The sequence below is a fragment of the Haemaphysalis longicornis genome, unplaced genomic scaffold (assembly GCF_048455015.1).
Source record: "Haemaphysalis longicornis isolate Haplotype H1 unplaced genomic scaffold, Haemaphysalis longicornis Haplotype H1 scaffold_1, whole genome shotgun sequence".
Classification (NCBI taxonomy): domain Eukaryota; kingdom Metazoa; phylum Arthropoda; class Arachnida; order Ixodida; family Ixodidae; genus Haemaphysalis; species Haemaphysalis longicornis.
In genome coordinates this window covers 48,102,027-48,117,938 of record NW_027526203.1, presented here as the reverse complement: position 1 = coordinate 48,117,938, position 15,912 = coordinate 48,102,027, and the positions used below count along the sequence as shown (strand labels likewise).

General features: G+C 45.0%; 1 protein-coding gene across 1 annotated transcript in view; it reads right to left on the bottom strand.

Annotated features, from left to right (window-relative positions):
* Positions 1-14,822: 14,822 nt before the first annotated feature.
* LOC144163913 (histone H3-like) overlaps positions 14,823-15,912 on the bottom strand; it is a 66,508-nt gene continuing 65,418 nt past the window's right edge. The window contains exon 5 of the mRNA XM_077694577.1: positions 14,823-15,212. Coding sequence (XP_077550703.1) covers positions 14,895-15,212 — 318 coding nt within the window. The 3' untranslated portion in view covers positions 14,823-14,894. The remainder of the gene's footprint in view (positions 15,213-15,912) is intronic.

Sequence of the window (15,912 nt, the reverse complement as noted above, 5' to 3'; positions counted from 1 at the left end):
AGATCTGGAATCTGTAAGGTTCGAAAGTTGCTCACTTTGTTAGTGACATTTTCTTGGCTCATGTTGACCGTGTATTGGAACGTGACTTGGATGGTTTGGCAATTAAAACTTTCAGGTATTTGGGATTTGGGGACACTGGTCTTGAGGACCAAAAATTTGCCAAAAAATCAATTTTCTGTATTAATTTTATTTGCAGTCTACAGGTCCCAAAGAATGTACCTGCAAAATATCATAGCTGTATCATAAGTATTCACAAAGCTGTCGCCCTTTGAAGTCGCCTACATGACCATTTTTGCCTATGTTTGCAAACTTCGTGCCCTGTTTTCTCAGAACCAATTTTTTTCCCACATGGTCAGCTATCGGGTACAATATCTTGGGATGTACTGGTTCGATTTACATCATTTTTGCTGCATTCGAAAGCTTATGAACTGAACAGTGCAATAAAACCACAAAAGTACAGAATTTCTTTTTGCTGGCACATTTTATGCAGTTAGTTTTGCAAAAACATTGTGAATTGATGACCTGACATTTACAAATTTTACAGCGTTTGCAGAAACCATGCTAAAATTACTGCAGTGGTATAGTTGCACTCCCTGGTCCTTCTAGAGCACAAAGGGATAAAAGCTATTAGAGTATTTCATAGGTACATAATGAAAAAATTGCCCGAAATGGAGTGACATAACATGTTGCACAACTGTAAACTTACACCCCATAGACGAAAACTGACTGCATATTTGTACTCAGGATGCTGAAATACACTCAATGTGTAAATATCAAGCACATAGGTTAAAAAATAACAAAAATGTCCTCAAGACCAGTGTCCCCCCTTAATGATTACCTAGTATTTTGTGGAGACTAGTCCCTACAAAAAAATGGTAGGCATTTTAAAAGCGTTCAAACGTTGCGCTTTTGGGCTGACCTTTACGTGCGAGGCGCCAACAGAAAGAACAATCGAGTTTTTGGACCTGTCGTTAAAATTCGAGCAGAATCATGTATGTTGGCTCTATAGTCCTCAATCGAAGAAGCCTTTACTGAACTCTTCATCAGCACGTTCTAAGATTGTAAAATATGGGATTGTTCCACTGCCTCAGGTCGGCCATCTTCAAGTCTTGTTTTCACCAAATTGAGTCTAGCTTTGGTGAACCGTTAGGTAGGCCCAAAAATGCTGCTACGGTGATGGAGTCACTGGGTCAGCCTGTCTTCAGTTGTTGGATTTGGTGAAGAAAAACTTTTCGATCTCTTGCCTGTGACGTTGTGAAGGAAAAGAAGGAAAAGATTGTTGTAATCTTGTACCTGCACAATGTATCACACCTTTTTATAGCAGCAGCAAGCATGATAATCAAGGTATTCTAGACAACCAGGAAAGCTAAGAATAATCAGCTGAACGTCAGCTCAGGCTGCGTATATCCTGGCATAGCCGGGCTGAGCCACTGCTAATTTATTTTGGTCTCACTTGGGGACTGAAAGACTTCTCTGTTTTGTCTATAAGTTCTTGAACTTTCCCGATACTACATTGGTCTCATAATCGCTTGTAGCCACTGAGGAAAAAAATTTTTTTTTCCATAAAGTTTCAAGCTGAAATATTTTTCTTGTTGGCCTTGACACGTGCTCGTAGTAGCTAGAGAAGTGCACGGGCCGCAATTTCTAGGCCCAACTCGACCCGGCCGATAGAGATATGGCCCAGGCCCGGCCCGGGCCCGAGAAATTTATAAAAATTGAGCCCGAGCCCGGCTTGTGCCCGACGAATTTTTAAAATCTGAGCCCGAGCCCAGCCCGAGCCCGACAAACTTCTAAAATATGAGCACGAGCCCGGCCCGAGCCCGTCAGCGTGTTGTTAAATATCATCCCTAGTCCGGCAGGATATTAACATGAACTTGAAGAAGTTTGGCGTTAACCTAAAAGGCATAAGCAGCAAGCAAATACGCTACTTTAGATTTAAATTTCCTTTAAACTTGAACGAAACTCTGTACAACTTATCCTCACTTAGAAGCTGTATTTTCGGTGGTCGTGTAACTTCATTTGCCACTTCATTTGACAGTCTTCAAAATGAAGGCACACCTGAGGATATTAACTGATACCGAGCAAGTGGATTTTTTTATTATTGCAATTCTTCATCAGATATTGCACCTTTCGTTTTTCCATTCCTTGCTGAAATTTGATCAGACGATGCGCCCGGTTTCACCATTTGATTTTTGTCTTTCCCTCTAATCACATTGGCAGCATAATTTTATCTGCGCTTCTGTTCTTTCTTGCCTTTAGTCATGGCCCTAAAAAAATTCTTGCACAAAAAAAAAATCATGGGTTCTTCTAAGAAAATTGTTTCTTCAAACTGCACACACTGCGAAGTCCACGTCACGTTTGTTTTGTTTATGTTAGTTTGAAAAGGAAAGAGAAAATACAATCATGTTGTAGTCTGTGGCTGGAGTGCCCTCGTTTTCTTCCCGCTCTCTCACACTAAGCTGATGGGACCCAGACGTTTCTTTTATTGATGTGAAGGCTTTCTAAGTGCATTCATCTTTTTATCATATCTTTTAACGGCGCAGTCGTGAATTAGCACTTCCTTTTTTTGTTTTCACTTTACCTGAACTAGCAACAAGAAAACTTTCTCTTGCCAACAATTTAGAATTTGCGGCACAGGATAGCCGGGCCTGAGGAACTGCCCGGGCCGGATCGGAGCAGCACGGCCTGACAAAATTTTGGTTCAAGCCCGAGCCCGGCCCGGGCCCGAGAAAATGCGTGCTACCCGGCCCGAGCCCGGCCCGTGGGCCGAGCCGGGCTCGGGTTTTCGGGCTGGCCCGGGCCTGTGCACTGCTCTAGTAATAGCTGCTTAAATCGACCAGAATGTTCCACGGCAGCATGTTGGCTTCTCCACAAGTACTTGTAACAGTAGGTCTTAATAAAAAAGGATATTAAACACTGAATTCAGGGTGAAGCACAACACTTAAGGCAAACAGAGCAAATTCTGAAAAAAAAAAAAGTAATGTACACATGCACTTGAACACGCGACACGCTTACTTTCATTTTCTTACAGCCCTTATCGTTTTGTTGCTTTGCGGCACATTTTCTCCCGGACTGGTCTAAAAACCCAGCGAGGGGGGAGCAGAGTATGCTCAGTCCACCGGCGCATCTAAACGGGAATGTTGAACGGCTCCCTTCCTCACACCCGGGATGAAAGAAAAACACTATTTCTTCAGCAAGGCTTACGATGTAGACTGCAAAGGAGGGAAGTCGGAAGTGAGAAGCTTGCTGAAAGTACGAAACACAAGAAAGTACGAAGCACGAGACTGAAAGAAATGCAATTTAAAAGCATCAGTAAGCTGGAAAAATTAACCAATGAGGCTGAAATAAGGCTGGCGGCTTTTGGTGGATGTAGTCAAAACAGCGTGTAATACATTGCTAAGGGATTACTTGCGCTAGAACGAAAGCTGCTGCAATTGTGAAAAATGTTATCGGAGTGCAGATTCGCGAGGAACTCTGTGAGCTACTTCAATGAGAAAGCTTCTACTTGTGGACTAGTCAACCGAAAAAGGAACAATCAAACATGTCTCACTTGTAGCATGGGTGATGAATACGGACGGCAATGTAGTGGACGTGTTCTTAGATTTGGTTCCTGTTGACGATGCATCAGCCAATGCCCTGTATGAACACCTGAAAGCAGTGCTCAGCGTGGCAGACATCCTGTGCAAAAAGAACATGACTGGGTTTGCAGCCGATGGGGGCAAACGTCGTGATGGGGGCCTACCATTCAGTCGCATCCCTCCTGTGAGACCAGCATACCAGCACTTTTCATCATAAAATATGTCTGCCACTCTTTCCACCTGTGCGCATTGTACACATGCAAAACTGTCCCTAGAGGAGTTGAGAACCTAGCACGGGATGTGTATAACTACTTCCTGTAGCTGAAAATCTAGGTACAAGAAATTTCACGGGCTAGCAGAAATGAAACCACACAAGTTGCTTCACCCATGCCAAACACGGTGGCTATTACTCAAGGTCGTCGTACCACGCCTTCTAGAGCAGATGCCAGTGCTCATTTTTTTCAAAAAAGTGGCTACCTTCGGAGTAAATGCTTCCCCTCTTCACGGACTTGAACAAGGAAATGCGGACATAAAAGACAAGGATTCATTACTGCACAAGTGTGTGTGGTGTTCCAAAATGTATTTTAGAGTTTAACATCGAGCCAAATCACCTAGAGGGGACACTGCTGGCTGACATGCAATTTAGGGACACCCCAAAGTGTCCCATTAGAACAGGTTTACGTCTGCATGAAACCTACAGCTGCCCTAACAAGTTTCATGCATGGCCTGTACAGAGGCCAAGTCCACAATGTTAGTCTCAGGTGTCTAGAATTATTTATCAAAGCAGCTCATCAAATCCCCCACAGGTTCCCACTCAAGGGTGACCAAATGAAAAATCTTCAAGCACTGGATCCAAAGGTGGTCGGCAGCAAGTCTGTTCCGTCCATTGCCCCACTTGCTGCATCCTTTCCACTGCTAGTTCTCGTAACTGCAATGAGCAATTTGGAGAGGGAATGGAGCAGGCTGGACATGAGCCAGCATGCTTATATGAGTGCAAGACAAGTCTGGAACGCTGTCTCCCAAATAAAAAAGGGCGACACAACTCCATAATTCCCGCTTTTGAGTCACCTAATGAAAAAACTTCTGTGTCTTCCGCACTCTAGTGCTGCTGTCGAGTGAGTTTTTTCGCGGGTTAATCTGCTGAAGACCAAGCAAAGGTACAGTCTGTCTACTGGCTCCCTCTGTGGCCTGCTTAACGCAAAGAGGGCTTTAGCTGCAAGCTGCTGCTTTAAGTTTGCAATCACGCCTGGACATTTGAAGAGAATGAAGAAAGGAATTTACATTGATGTGTAAGGAGCAGAAAGCCCTGTGTAAGGCACAAACTTTTCCTGAACGATTTATTTTCATGTTCTGCACTGTACGTGAACTTATATATCTGCTACAAAGTGCTATAAAATAAATACTCTATGTTAAAATTGTATGTCCCTTGGATTCGCGTTCGCACAGAGGCCCAGGACCCAGCTCATGCAATCTCTGCCACGAGCAGATAATACGCTGCGTGTTCAGAGAACAAGGTTACGGTATGTGCCCCCGGGCGCATTCGCGTTCGCACAGACTCCCGAGACCCAGCTCAGTCTCTGACGGGGGAAGAAAATAAGCTGCGTGTTTTGTTACGACATGTCCCCCGGGCAACTTTTGTTTTTACGCCTCGCGTGTAGAAAGGCCGTGGTTCGAATCCCGGTGCCAGACAATCAACCCCCCCCACCCCCAAAAAAAAATCCTTTGCAATTCTGGAATTGCAGTTGGGGCTTGGGGTGCGGCCTGACCCCGGCGACCATTGCCAGTAATGCACTCCCTCACCAGAGCAGGATTGGCCACCCTGGTGTAGTAACGGCCACAACTTCCCATGAATACGCCAATTAACCCACGGCCCTCAGTCTCCAGTGGCTGCAAAGCAACTGACCACGGCGGCGGTCAGACCTGTGATGCAGCAGGGGGTGCTAAGATTCTCTGGACTCGGACAGGCTGCCATTGGAATCTGAACCTGGTAACGTTTAACACAAGAACCTTATCTAGTGAAGCAAGTCTCGAGGTGTTGTTCGAGGAATTAAAGGGCATCAAATGGGATGTCATAGGGCTTAGTGAGGTTAGGAGAACAGGCGAAGCCTTTACGGTGCTGAAAAATGGACACGTTCTATGTTACCATGGTCTAGAGGACAGAAGAGAACTGGGCGTAGGATTTCTAGTCAATAAAAGCTTAGCTGGCAACATAGAAGAATACTATAGCATTAACGAAAGGGCAGCAGGTCTTGTAATTAGGCTCAATAAGAGGTACAAGCTCAAGGTGGTACAGGGCTATGCCCCCACATCCAGCCATGAAGACCAGGTAGTGGAACACTTCTATGAAGATGTGGAATCGGCAATGGCTAAAGTAAAAACAGAGTATAACGTAGTTATGGGAGATTTCAATGCTAAAGTAGGCAAGCATCAGGCTGGAGACAAGGCAGTTGGGAACTATGGTCTGGGATATAGAAATAGCAGGGGGGACCTACTAGTTGAGTTTGCAGGATGGAATAACCTACGCATAATGAATACTTTCTTCTGTAAACGGGAGAGCCGGAAGTGAACATGGAGGAGCCCGAATGGGGATCATAAAAATGAAATAGACTTCATATTATGCGATAACCCTGGCGTTGTGAAGGATGTGGAAGTGCTCGGAAGGGTAAGGTGTAGTGACTATCGTATGGTAAGATCTCGAATTAAGCTAGATTTGAGGAGGGACCGTAACAAGCTAGTACGAAAGAAGCCGATTAATGAGCTAACAGTAAGGCATAAAGTAGAAGAATTCAGGATCGCGCTGCAGAACCGATACTCAGCTCTTACCGAGGAAGCCGAGCTTACGACACAGGAAGCCAGCGACAACCTCACACGCATTATCACGGAGTGTGCAGTAGAGGTCAGGGGCACGATGGCTAGACAGGATACTGGTAAACTTTCCCAGGAGACGAAAGATTTAATTAGGAAACGGCAAACCATGGCAATCTCCACCCCAGCTGACAGAATAGAACTAAGGGAGCTTTCTAAGTTAACCCTTTGAGGGTCTTTGCCGTACGTGTACTGCGGCGGTTTTCCGTCCCGCAAGGTCTTTGCCATACGGGTACGATTTTGAGCATCCGTTTGAAATTTCGCGCCATATTAACGATGCATGCTCCCTGGGAGGTGCTGCCACCTCCTGGGACTTACAAGAAGTGTTTGAAATATGATTGTGCTACCTTCTTGCGGTGAAAAACAGAACTCTCTGGCTTCGGCGCGTTACGGCATTTGTACGTGTCAACGCATTTCGTGGTTTCAGTTTCGCCACGTGATCGCATCGGAGGCGCGTGAAACTTGATCGGCACTCGCTATCAGGGGCGGCGGAAGTTAATTTCAATCTATATTGGTGCTGCTCTTATCTTGTTTATTACCCACGCTCACTAGGTATTCTTGCCCTCCTTGCTTGGAACTGAAGTAACCTAATCGAAGACTCCGTTGCGGGGGCAGCGGAAGTTGATTTCTATCTATATTGGCGCTGCTATTAGCTTGTTTATCACCGGCGCGCATGAGTTATTCTCGCTCTCCTCGTTTACTGGGTTGCCTTCGAGTTCTTCAGATGCACGGCAAAGCGGCGATTCGGCCCAACGAACTGCCCGCTCTGATGACACCGACCGCGATGACTCTTCTGACTCTGAGTTTGCTCCTTTCACCGAGTCTGAATCGCAAGACAGTCTTTCTTCGAAGAAGACAGCTCATTTTCGGACATGCGCTTTAGGCGTGCAGACTGCGATAAGGCACTGTGCGTAGACCCGTGTTTCAAGGAATACCACACTCTGAAGTACTATTGAACATTTTTCAGTTCTAAGTGATGCTGACCCTAAAATACTGTTCCTGATAGTTTTTTACCATTTAATCCTGACTTTTTAGACATTTTGTAGATTCCAAATCCGCAATAAACTAATTTGACCACCAGGGAAAGTTTTTTTTCAAAAAAATTCAACCCTCAAAGGGTTAATCAATAAGTGTAAGACAGCTGACATCCGGAGGTATAATATGGAGAGGATCGAATACGCTGTAAAGAACGGAGGTAGCCTGAAAGCAGTAAAGAGGCGTCTTGGCGTGGGGAAAAATCAGATGTATGCACTTAAGGATGAGCAAGGCAATGTTATCACAAATAGGGATAACATAGTCACAGTGGCCGAGGAGTTCTATAGGGATCTGTACAGTAGCCAGGACATCCAGGATAATGCTGAACGAGAAAGTAGTTCAGAGGAGATAGACATCCCACCAGTAACGACCGAAGAAGTAAGGAAGGCTTTGAAAGAAATGAAAGGGGGCAAATCACCTGGGGAGGATCAGATAACAACAGACCTCTTGAAGGATGGAGAAATTGTACATGAAAAACTGGCAAACCTGTACACGCAATGCCTAATTACCGCAAGCGTACCGGAATCTTGGAAGAACGCGAACATCATCCTAATCCATAAGAAAGGCGACATGAAGCACTTGAAAAATTACAGGCCGATCAGCTTACTGTCAGTTGTCTACAAGGTACTTAAGGAGGGTTATTCAACAGTAGACCATATTCACTCGATCAATCAGGTGATAGAGAAGTGCGCTGAGTATACTGAACCCCTATATATAGCCTTCATAGATTATGAGAAAGCATTCGACTCGGTCGAAACCTCAGCAGTAATTCAGGCATTAAGGAACCAGGGGGTAGATGAGCATTATGTAAGTCTACTAGAGGATATCTACAATGGGTCCACAGCTACCATCATCCTCCATAAGGAGAGCAGTAAAATACCTATAAGGAAGGGCGCCAGACAAGGAGACACAATCTCTCCAATGTTATTCACAGCATGTTTACAAGAAGTATTCACAACGTTGGATTGGGTAAGGGTTAATGGAGAATACCTCAGTAACCTCAGATTTGCTGATGACGTTGCCTTGCTAAGTAACTCGGGGGACGAATTGCAAAGCATGCTTTCCACACTAGACGAATGGAGTAGAACCGTGGGCCTGAAAATTAATATGCAGAAAACTAAAGTAATGATCAATAACCTCGGGACAGCACAGCAGTTTGGGATAGGGGGCGAGGTAGTAGAAGTGGTAAAAGAATATATCTACTTAGGCCAAGTTGTGACCCCGGATCCCAACCATGAGGCAGAGATAATTAGAAGGATCAGAATTGTGTGGAGTGCATACGGCAGACATTCTCAGATAATGAATAGCAGTCTACCATTGTCCCTGAAGAAGAAAGTGTACAACAGCTGCGTCTTACCGGTACTCACCTACGGGGCAGGAACTTGGAGGCTCACTATGAGGGTTCAACTTAAATTGAGAACGACTCGGAGGGCAATGGAGCGGAAAATGATAGGTGTAACATTAAGGGACAGGAAGAGAGCGGAGTGAGTCAGGGAACAAACGCGTGTTAAGGACATATTAGTAGAAATTAAGAAGAAGAAATGGACGTGGGCAGGGCATGTAATGCGCAGGCAAGATAACCGCTGGTCATTAAGGGTAACAGAGTGGATCCCTAGAGAAGGCAAGCGCTGCAGGGGGCGGCAGAAAGTTAGATGGGCGGATGAGATCAAGAAGTTTGCAGGGACAAATTGGTCACAGTTGGCACAGGACCAGGGAAATTGGAGAATAATGGGGGAGGCCTTTGCCCTGCAGTGGGCGTAGATAGGGTGGTGGTTATGATGATGATGATGATGTTAAAATTAAAAACAACTGCCCTTGCACATTATAGCATGTAATTTTAGGGCACCTCATCGTGTAATAAATGCATAGTATTCCCTTTATCTTCAGCATTTTGTTCAGTTGTGAGTTATTAAGAACATTGTAACAACGTGCAGGCACTGCCCAACCAACCATTTGAAGCCCCGGCCAGCGCAGCAAAAGAAAAAAAAAAGGTTTGGGATTTTTATCACACTCTTGAATTTATTGGGTACCAGTCTAGGGGTAATCAGTTCCATAGGTTACTGACTGGCACACCTCTATGCAATAATCTAAGGAAACTTTTCCTTTGTCTTTGTTTCTGGCGGCCAAGCGTGCAGGACCGAATAGCCGTGAACACAAAAACAACCAGTCATTAACGCACAAAAGTAAGTTTTGACTACCTTGAGAGACGTCAGAAGTTAGTAGACAGAAAATATGCTAGTGGTGTAACATGCATCACCAACAACGCCTGGTTTGCTCTTTGTGACAATATGAACCAGAACACACAAAAAGCGTGTTCTTTCATTGCAAGTCAAATTAACGCGTGGCTTAATTGCAGTAACAAAGTAGAAAAATGCGGCTTTCCAAATATACCAATACTGCGCCATTATTGGACCTCCACGAACAGTATTTTTCAATTTTGCGGTTCTGGTTCATATTTTTGTGTTTGCATTTCATTTGTCCATGACTGCACCTACCTCCACTCTGCTCACTCCAGAACAACAGGGTGCAGGCCCTGTTGTATCTGAGAAACGCACCTTGGATCATGGTGTACGGGAGCAGCAGCTGCTGCCTAGTGACTGGGTTTTTCTTTCAGCACAGGCAGCTAGAACCCTGGTCGGTTGTTTGGGGCAAAGTGTCGTCTATAGACCACTGACCCTGCCATCTCCAGAATGCCCTTGGCGGCACTTTATAGACACGCGACAACAGGCCCCTATAAAGTGACTACTTGTTAAAGACTCAGCCCTAACAATGTCTCGAATAAGCCATTAAATCGTGCTTTAGAAGAGAAATGTGTGGCATTAGAAACAACAAAGGCAACGTCACACTAGGCCAACACAACCAGTGATGTTGCGTGCAGGGAATTTTCCCTTTTGTAGGGAATTTTCAATTGTAATTTTGGCCAAAAGGGAAAAAGGAAATCTTTAATAGATGCAGAGATTTTAGGAGTCTTGGAGTAAAAAGGGGAAATGTCAGTAAACTGGACATCACATCATTTATTACTTTGCTTTTTCTTTTAGAAGTTCCCTTACACTTTGCCGGATTTGTGCTAAAATATCCGCAGTCATGCCTGCGCAAGCCACAAGCATGCAAGACCGCTTCCGATCCAGTTCATAAAACAAGAGGAAGCATGGAGGAAAGATTACTTCATGAGAAAGATCTCGTAAAGTGTGAAGTGGTGGCGGCTGAAGGGCTAAAGCCTGTACGAATGTATTCCTGCGCAATATACAAAAAAGTATTTCGGGTGCACCTTAGTTCACGTGCAGTCTAGAGATAATTCTCACTGTCCCGGCACTGAGCTAAAATTACCTCAATACTCAACAATGTAGTTCTTTTTCATACAGGCAGTTTTAACTTAATGCTTTAGCATGCAAAGTAAGCGTGCTGCTTGGTAAAAAATGTGAAATGCAAAGTCAAATGCTGCTGAGTGGGAGATGTACTGGAATTTAGTTCCCGCTGAAACTCTGATTCTCTGAACGAAATCTGCGCCCAGAAGGCTATGTAAGATAGACATAGGTGGTGCTGGCTAACACCCAAAATAAAAAAGTGAGCGAAAATCTACATAAAGATCTATCAGCTACAAAGCGAGAATGCAGGTAAATTTGCAGAGAATTCCTGAGAATCTTGGAGAGAAAATGCTAAAAATAGGGAATTTCCAGGGGTGAGACAGCTGAATCAGATTTGGGAGCAGTTTTTGGAGCAGATCTAAGAACCTTGAATTGTAGCAGAAGAACGACATATATTATGTCACCTTAGGAGACTAAAAAAATCAAATTTTTGGCAACTCATGGGGAAAAAGTGCACTTTTTTAGGTTTTTAACATATAGAACAGTGAAACAGCCTCTCAATAAACTTTTTTTTTCTGCCAGAGTATCACGAGGTACAAACTGCACTACCTTTTTACAAACCATTTTTAAATTCTTAAGTTCTATGAATAAATAGTAGAGCTCATTGAAAAACTAAGCAATCGTAAGGCATTTTTATAATCATGTGAATGCCGAAATTGTTATTTTTGTTATCTCGGACTCGGCTGTACGCACAAGTGTAGAGTCACGGCAAAAGTTGCGCAAAACGTTCGTATGTATAGCCGCCTCCCTCTTGGCATTAAATTTCACTTCAGATAAATGAACCATTATTACTAGCGTGAAATAATAGCCTGTCCCGCTACCAGACACTGCTTGAACATTTTGCGGCAATGTAGCCTGCGCCGCTGCTTCTGCAGCGTCGATCATCCCATTTCCGCCACTCGCAAGCTCGCTGTGAAAGGCAGCAATAACTCAGCGTTTTATAACACCGCAATGAGTCCGAAATTTCCCTTCAAACACGCACTGGACTCACACTCAAGGCCGAAACACCGCGAATTTACGGGCGCCATGTTGTTTTTGATGAACTCCTGTCTTTCGAGTCCCGCAACAGATCAAAGGACTAAATGTAAACCCAGCTATCCCCATAACTAAACCAAGGTAGACATCGGCGAAGAGCACTCTGCCTGAACCACAAGCAAATGCTCCGCCCGGCGGCCACGTTTTCCCATCTTTATGACACCAAGATACGGCGCTCCAAAAATTGCCGTTTTTGTTCATCAACTTGGACAAGTAGTTTGACGCCTTAGTACACATAATTATTTTTTCTACAGGACTTTGCAATAGTTTTCGATGGAAAAACTGTGAAAACGCACAGAAGATAACATGTGCAACCCGACATTGTGACTTTCGAAAAAACTATCTCGGGGACAATTTTATGATCAATCAGATTGAACCTTTACAAACACCATCACATTGGGGGTGCTGGAAAATAATGCTGTCGGTAAGCATTTCCCCCACTGAAACTGACCGGAGCGTTAAAATCCTTGGCTCTCAGACTGTTTTAGAGCAGTTTGGCGCAATTTTTGCAATTTTCAAGCTTTTGGAGCAGCCTGGCGCAGGAAAACAAATTTGTATCAAATCTGCGCAATATGCGCAGCTGTCTCACCCCTGAATTTCTGAACCTAGAAATGGGAATTTGTCTTCCCAGTACGGAACATCACTGAACACAACACCTAGTGGCGTAGACAGCTTCCAAAACATTGTGCAAAAGTTTATTATATTCAGTTTTTACATTCAGGTGGTTCACCCCCGCCAATTTAGATCAGCTCATACGGCTATGCCTTAATTCACAAAATACAAAATTTTTCTACTAACCAATCTGGAGCTCGACACCCCCGTTGATCCCAGTGCACTTGTAGAAAGTGCCATAACACCAATTGCACCATTTTAGCCTACCGTGTGGCCTCATTTGGGCAACATGGCATTAGATCTGCAGTTTTACCACCTATGAAGAGCCCAAGAATCCTGCTATTGTGCACACTAAAGAACTGTAAACCCACTTACCCCTCTCTACCGCACCCCACCCCGCTAGAACAACCTCACCAGTAAATGCTACATGAACAGCTCACCAGACGTCATCATGCCATTAGAGCCACAAAAACGCAACGAAATTTATTCAATAATTTCGTTCGACATTTCCAGCAATTTCACTGGTTCCGCACAACCAAGACGTGGTGCCCGCTTTCCTGATGGAGGCGAAAAACAAAAGCACACATCTGTTTGGGATTTCGGTGCACGTTAAATATCCCCAGGCGGTGAAAAATTAATCCCAAGCCTTACTCTACCGGACAAGACCAAGGTGGTCACGGATTCCCAGCAAGCCTACAGAAGCTTCCAGTGCGGCTGGGTGTCCCGGTTGGCCCTCCGAGTGCTCAAGGAGAAAAAACCTCCAAAGGAAAGCGTAGAACTAGTGTGGGTACCGGCCCATTCTGCGGTGGAGGGTAACAAGTTTGCCCACCAGCAGGCCCGAGCACTGACTTACCGGGCCACGTCCACAGCAGAGGCAAAAAACCAACCATTGCTTACCTACAGGGAAATAATCACTTATTACAGGCACGACAGAAGGACGCTACCAGCACCCCATGCAGCACTCACGAAGGAACAGCAAACTATATACCGGCAAATCCAGACAGAGTCCTTTCCGCACCCCCGTCTACTTAACCGCATGTTCCCAAACCAATTCGAACAAGCTTGCCCAATCTGTAAAAAACTAGGCACTCTCCAGCACATGATAGGAGAGTGTAGGTTTAGCCCGAAGCACCCGCCCCCCTTACCCGAGTCTCGCTCCACCAACCCCACTCTACCCTTTAACGAGAGATGGAGGATCTTGCTGACCAGCCCCACCCTGGAGGATCAGCTACTACTGGTCACCAGGGGCCAGGCGGCGAGAGCAGCATATGGATTCCCGTGAACAGGGAACCACCTCCGTCCAGTGTGGAGTTCGCAACGAACGACTCTTAAATAAAGTTTCTTCTCTCTCTCTCTCCACTATGGCGCACCTCATCGCCTGTGTAGCAATCATGCGTTAAACCCTACAATCAATTGAAATCAATCATACTGCTCTGCACCACTATTCACCTTTGCTTTGTTTTTGAACATATTGGCACCTGGCTTGGTTTTGTTACGGTAGGTAGTAATCGTTTCGTGAAACACGGGGTATGTTTGACAAATACGGTCACGTATGACAATTTCACTTATGTCAATTGGTCAGTGTCATGTAAGACAACTCCAAAGCGCCGCATGGCTGTGCAGCTACAAGCATAGCGCACACAGTACCAACAGCAGTACACACTGGTACTTACGTGTACTTTCGTAACTTCCAATCTTTCACCCCACCATTCTTACTACTCTAAACTGAATACGCATTACATTTAAGCGCAAATAGATCATTCTGCAAGCTTATAAGACCTGCCTAACTTGCGTTTGCTTTTGCCGGCCTCAGCCAATCGCAACGCTGTGCATATGACGTCATATGTTCTTGTGAGGAAACTGAGCTTGGGTCGCATGGCCATTCCTTTTTCTCCTAATTGTATAGCTTATCTGAGCGAAGTTTACGTTAAAAGTGGTGTCAGCATGATTATAACAAGGCAATCTTTAGAATGAACTTGCCTTGCTGCTACCTGCTTCAGCAGGTAGCAGCAAGGCTGGGAAATTCATAAACACCTTGTAGACCTGACAGTAGAAAAGTTATTGCAGCTTTCGCAACTGCAATACAAGCAATGCTAGTCGCTTGGTCAGTACCACGTCATCTTATAAAACTCAACAATGTTCTCTCTCTGGCCAGTACTAGTACTCTCTTAAAGCTTTTTTTTTTTAAAGACTGAGTGCACATGCTGATGGCAGTGTTGTACTGAAGATGGATGTCATAAAAAAGGTAAAATGATGGTTAATATGGCAACCAAAATCACAGTTAAAAAAAAAAAAAACAGCCAGCCAGCTTTATCACACAGTAAAATTTACATCTTTTAATACACCGTCTTAAAACTTCAAAAGCCTCCACAAAGCCGCCGTCTGTGTGTCCTTATGACAGGCATTACGCCAGGCTACTGTGGCTCTGGATAACCTGCAGCAAAGTGGCTATGTCGCGGTCCATGAACGTGACCCTCTTTGAGTGTTGGGCCAGTGCGTTTGCCTCCTGTAGGATGGCCACTAGGACTGCCTCGGCCACCTCCTGCAACAGCTGGAGGGCGATGGCCTGTATGAAGAGGCGCTTCTTGACAACCTTCCTCAGGATTGCACGCACGAGCTGTTCGAACAGTCGCCGCGGGATCAGCAGTCTGGTGGAGAGCTGTAGTCCCACCATCTCCTGAAGAGCTCCATAGCCTGTCCGCCTCTTCACTGGAGCTCTGCCCTGCGTGAAAAGAAAGTGTCCTTGCATGTAAGTGCACACTTTGGGGACAGCCGGCAACATCTGTGCCTGCGCATTCATGCGATGAAGCCACATGTTGTGTCAAAGGTGTGACGGCGGGTTTGCTGCATGAGCAAAACTTGTGGCTGATTGCAATGCCTTCAGTCACGTAGCTTTGAGTCACCAACAAAAAGTGCACAAGCTTTTACATGTACAATTTTCTCAAACGAGTTGTGTACAAGGTCATTTGTTGCTGACAGGTAGAAGGTGAAACTGCCAGCCGTGGAAAACACCCGCATCGATGTGATAACGTAGGAATGGCAGCTACAAATTATGACCCACGTCATGTCGCCAAATAGGATCTAGCTGTGAGCTGCTGCCACTTTACACTTATAAAAAATGAGCCTGGAAATGCACAATCTCTACTGATCATCAGAGATGAAGTTTTGCCGAAACAAGTAAGCACTGAGCCAATCGACTGTGCCTCAATCGCAAAATGTTGCTGGCAGTGTGAAACAACAAGAGCTCAATTCCCCACTCACTAACTCTAAAACTGTACCAATTGCCAATGGGATAGGTTTTGACTGACACGTAATATTTGTGCACTAACCCGTACTCGACAGGTCTCTTTCGTGACAAATGCCACGTTGAAACATGTTGAAACAAACCGCCAAAACTTTTGTTCATTCACAGCCAAATAATG